The sequence below is a fragment of the Pholis gunnellus genome (genome assembly GCF_910591455.1).
Source record: "Pholis gunnellus genome assembly, chromosome: 15".
NCBI lineage: Eukaryota > Metazoa > Chordata > Actinopteri > Perciformes > Pholidae > Pholis > Pholis gunnellus.
In genome coordinates this window covers 8,955,645-8,960,405 of record NC_136542.1, presented here as the reverse complement: position 1 = coordinate 8,960,405, position 4,761 = coordinate 8,955,645, and the positions used below count along the sequence as shown (strand labels likewise).

General features: G+C 40.3%; 1 protein-coding gene across 1 annotated transcript; it reads left to right on the top strand.

Moving 5' to 3' along the window:
• Nucleotides 1-4,113: 4,113 nt before the first annotated feature.
• tunar (TCL1 upstream neural differentiation-associated RNA) lies at nt 4,114-4,263 on the top strand (the record flags this gene model as incomplete). The annotated part of the gene is made up of 1 exon (XM_079174273.1): nt 4,114-4,263. The coding sequence occupies exon 1, from the start codon at nt 4,117-4,119 to the stop codon at nt 4,261-4,263; it is 147 nt and encodes a 48-aa protein (XP_079030399.1). The 5' UTR covers nt 4,114-4,116.
• Between the last annotated feature and the right edge of the window lie 498 nt (nt 4,264-4,761).

The following is a 4,761-nucleotide window of genomic DNA, read 5'->3' as shown; positions in this document are numbered from 1 at the left end:
CACAGAACAATGAGTACAGGTTATGGAAAATGGGTCACACTCACTGTTGGCAGAATCTCATCCGATTCCACAACAGAACTGTGAAATCTTGTGATTTCTTCTATTCATCTTCTTCTTTTTTTGATTTCTCTAAATATATGCATTGTTACTACACCATATGATTGTGTGTTTGCGATTGTGTGGTTGTCAGCGTGTGATGGCCGCCGACCTTTGTATGTGTGTGTGTGTGTGTGTACACACACTCGGGAGGGAGCTGTTTGCTTATATTCCATTTGATAACAATGCCAAAAGCGACTCCTGCCTGTCATACTCTCTTAGCATCTGCATGTCAAACGGATTATTCAAGTGGCAAAAGATTTTACTCTCCGCTGATCTGATCTGAGGACGTTAGCTTCTGTTAGGTGTAGCAGGAGTGTCCAAATTTGTTGTCCCAGGTATGGCATCGCCCCCTTTTCTACCTCGCCCTTTCTCTCGAAGTCTGTTTGTCTGCTGTTTTTATACAAACACGCTTCTGGCTGTTGCTGTACAAGCGAAGAACCAGGTGTGAGCTCGCCTTGTCAGGGAAAAACATCTCAAGGAGATGCTGCATGTATCACATTCGGATCATGAGTGGCCCTGACCTGCTCAGATTTATCAAAGACGGGAAAGTTAAGACGTAGAAGAAGTGTTGGAATGGTTGGAAATGAGCTCTTGAGTGACAACTAGGATCAGTACTGAGATAAAATCCTACCACAGAATAGCACACAGTCAAATTACTCATCAATAAGAGGTGGATAAGTGGAGACTGTGTACTGTATCTTGACTGGATTAATAGTCCTTTTCAATTGATATGCCACACTGTATGCGAGTACATTTCTGTGACTTTCCTTTTCAGCTTGTCCTGAGTGTAAAACAGACACAGGGAGTCATTATGGGCGGTTAACGATTATGGCACATTGCAGGATGCCAGCACTGGCTGCCACTTGAAAACGCTCTCTGTTGAACACTGGAGACGTTGGTTGAAGAGGCACTGGAAGGCGTCCAGAAGGTTTGCTGTGTGACGCACAGCTGTACTCTGTGGTAAAGCTGCCTTCTCGGCACTCAGGTTTTGGCAGACCCTCCTACTCCACCATCCTTCCTCCCGCTCCTCATGTAATAATAATACAAACATACTCCATAAAGGTCCAAATCCTTCTTCGAAGTATTATCAGTAATATGTAGTTAAATCAAAAGTAAAAGTGCTTGTTCTGCATTAAAACGTCCCCTGTGACAGATATATTATACAGTATATGACATTATTGGCTCATTAATACGGATGCATCAATGTGTGAGGAGCATCTTAATGTTGTAGCTGGTCAAGGTGGAGCTAGTTTTAACTACTTTGTATACAGTTAGGGAGTTTAGTCCAGTGGTTGCCAACCTACACAGTCTCAAGATAAATCTGATGCGTCCCGAGATGATTAATGAGAAGAAGTAAGAGGAAAATACATAATTTTGCATACTTATTTCTCCGTCTGTTTTTTACAAAATAAATACCAAAAAAAGAATAATAATTCAAATTAAAAAAGTTTAGAGGCACAGTTTTTTTGTAGGTCCCAAGACAAAGAGGTTGGGAACCACTGGCTTTATCTTGAACAACATATTCTATACGCTCATCATTATTACAAAGTAACCTGTAACCATAGATTTCAGGTATGTTTAGCGGAGCAGAGGTATTAAGTAGTCAAAATGGAAATACTCAAGTAAAGTACAAGTACCTGTACATAATGTACACATGTACTTAGTTATTTTCCACCGCTGCTCCTCCTCGTCCTCATTCATCTCCCTCAACATCCTCGGGCACCCCCCCCCCCCCCGTTTGTTTTTTTCTTTTTTGCTGAGCGCTTGTTTATATCAGCAACGAGCAGGCGTCGTCATGCATGAGGACACATCCAGCGCGCCACACAAAGATCTCCATTCATGTTGAGGGAAACCCTGTTTATGGTGCTCCCCAGGAGAGGCAATCAAAGGCCATCGTTACAGATCAGAGGAGGAGGGCACACTTCAACACAGAAACACAACCTGATGGGGTTTTTATGTGCGTCAAGAGTACAATGCATGCCGATGATTGGCCATTGCTATCAATCACAGTCACCGTGTGGGATGTTAGCCTTTCAGTGAAGACAATCAGTTTCATGCTCTTAACCTTATATAAACAGGCCTGAACAAAAGCCCTTTGACTTTAACATTATGAAAGGTATTTTATATAAACTTATATGAATCCATAAAAGTAAGCTATTGCTGGGCCTTTTATAGTCGACTTGAATTTTCTAGGATTCCTTTGTTAAACTTGATGCAGCAATAACCTTGTGTTGAGCTCATTGAAATGATTGACTTCGTATTGTGATCAGATTCTCCCTCTTTGTTAATCCTTCTAAACCAGACAACACCTAAACTTTGATGTACAAAAACTGATTTGCCAAACTGTCCAAGAACACAATCAGTAAGTCAAAAGAACGAAGCTGTACTGGCGACGTAAAAATCTCCGCTTTGGCTGAGCTCCTTCAAAAGGTTATACATAAATTTAAATTATTGCAAAGGACGGCCTGCACATGAGCCTTAATATAGTGGTATTTGCAAAGGTTAATTACTGTAAACAACTGTGTGAAGCTATAGATTCATCGCCAGGAAAAATAAATATTTCATGTTTCATGTTTTTCACTTCAATTTGTGTCATGAGTGGACAACATCACATTTTCTAATGGATGATTCCTCTTCAGGTGTGTAAACAGAAAGCAATACAGATGCCAAAGAAAACAAATGCTGAATATGATTGGACTTGTCATTTTAGCAGGGTGTTCTAGCTGAGAAGTGTCACTATAACATTAAAATACAGTGCAGATTTGTTTTTATTAGCAAGTCAGTACATCAGCCAAAAAAGGTATGATGTGTACCCAGGTAGTACACCAAAAGGAACAGTTCCTGGTAAAAGATTTATTTTTAGTCTGCATTAGCATACATGCCTTACTGCTATTCGGCATATAAAACCCATTGACCCGCAAAAAGAGCGCTTTCCTCCTGAGAGGTATTTGGATGCCAACTTGCACAAACTGCTGCGCCTGAGGGCTGAAAACATACAGCTAGTTTCTAATAATCCACTCCGGGCTACACCAATCAATACAAACACACCTACACACACACTCCTGAAAACGCACACATGCGAGCTGGCACACTCAGAAGTTGTGATCGCAGCAGTTGAAGAAGTAACACAGCTAAAATTCAATAGAGTCTAGTGCAGGAAGTTCTGCTGTTCTGCCGTAAACCTGTCGTATTTGTGTCTCAGGAGTTGCATTTACACTGATTATTTATAAAGTGTATAACCCTGTGAATGCAAATTGATTTCCATCATGTGTGTGTGTGTGTGTGTGTGTGTGTGTGTGTGTGTGTGTGTGTGTGTGTGTGTGTGTGTATGTGGCCTGTGTATATAGGACACCTCTGCCGATCTTCTGTCCAAAGGTTGAACATTTTAGTTTAAATATTTTACCAGCAACAGAATTTTACATACAAACCAAGATATGTCTTAAAGTATGACATGGAATTACAATACATACACTTCCTTTTTTAAGCATTTTTTTCTGTTTTTCACAGACAAACAAGCTTTCTCTGAACTTGGCAAAAGGCAACAAGCATCATACACCCCTACTGTTTTCATCCAAGCCCTGATTCCTAGGTCTGTTAATTTGTTCCCTGGACCAAAACCGTTTACCACATATTTTCTTGCAATATGGATAAAGCAGTCCTCAAAACAAATATCTGGCTATCTCAGATAATAATCCATTTGTGTTTCACTAAAACCACAGTAAACTGTTTTCTTTTTGGCCATTTTCCATGCACTTAATGTAGTCCGTTTAAAGTTCAAAGTATTTTCTTTCAACACATATAAACATACTGATGAAAGGAGGAAAAAATATCCCTTGTTAATTACTTTTAAAATATTGTATTGCCTCACTAACACATTTCTTTTTGTTTAATTGGCGTTATCGCTGTTCACATACACTGTGCAAAGTTGTAGTAACTAACTCACGGATTGTTTCTATTTTCTCTCTTATCTCCTCGCTCCAGATTAGAAGACGAAAACTGAAGACTTTTCCAGGGAAAATGGTAAACACTCTCTACATTGATGAGGAAAAGGGAATCCAAGACAAGGAAAGTAAGGAGGAGAGCATCTTGGCCATGTTGGGCATCATTGGGACCATTCTCAACTTGGTAGTCATCATCTTTGTCTACATCTACACCACCTTGTAGGTCTCCAACTCTTGCTGTACTTCATCAGCGGGCAGATCAGAGCTCATCTGCGTCGTTGCAGCTACGTTATGTTGACTGATTTGGAGATGAAGACGGGAGGAGCAAGGAATAAGCCGAACTTCCCCAGTGGTGAACTGAATCTACGACGATGTGATCGCCACATGGCGTCCATTCTGCATAACTTCAAACAATTAAGACGATGGGAAACTGGCTCGTTCCTCTTCTCCTTACAGGTAGAATTATCCAGAATACCTGGTGACATTTGACTTGTACATAAATGCATGACGCTGACGAAAGATGCTCAAAAGATGCAGCTTTTCTCAAACACATGGAGATGAAAGACTGCAGATAGGGAGCGTGGACACTCTTGGGAAAATATGTTTCAGATGTTTTTATTAACTGAAATATGGAAAGTACCTGATATGCTTCCATGGGATGATATATGTGGATGTACAGAGAAGATAAACACAGGTATCTGCATTGCTATTTTTTTTCTCA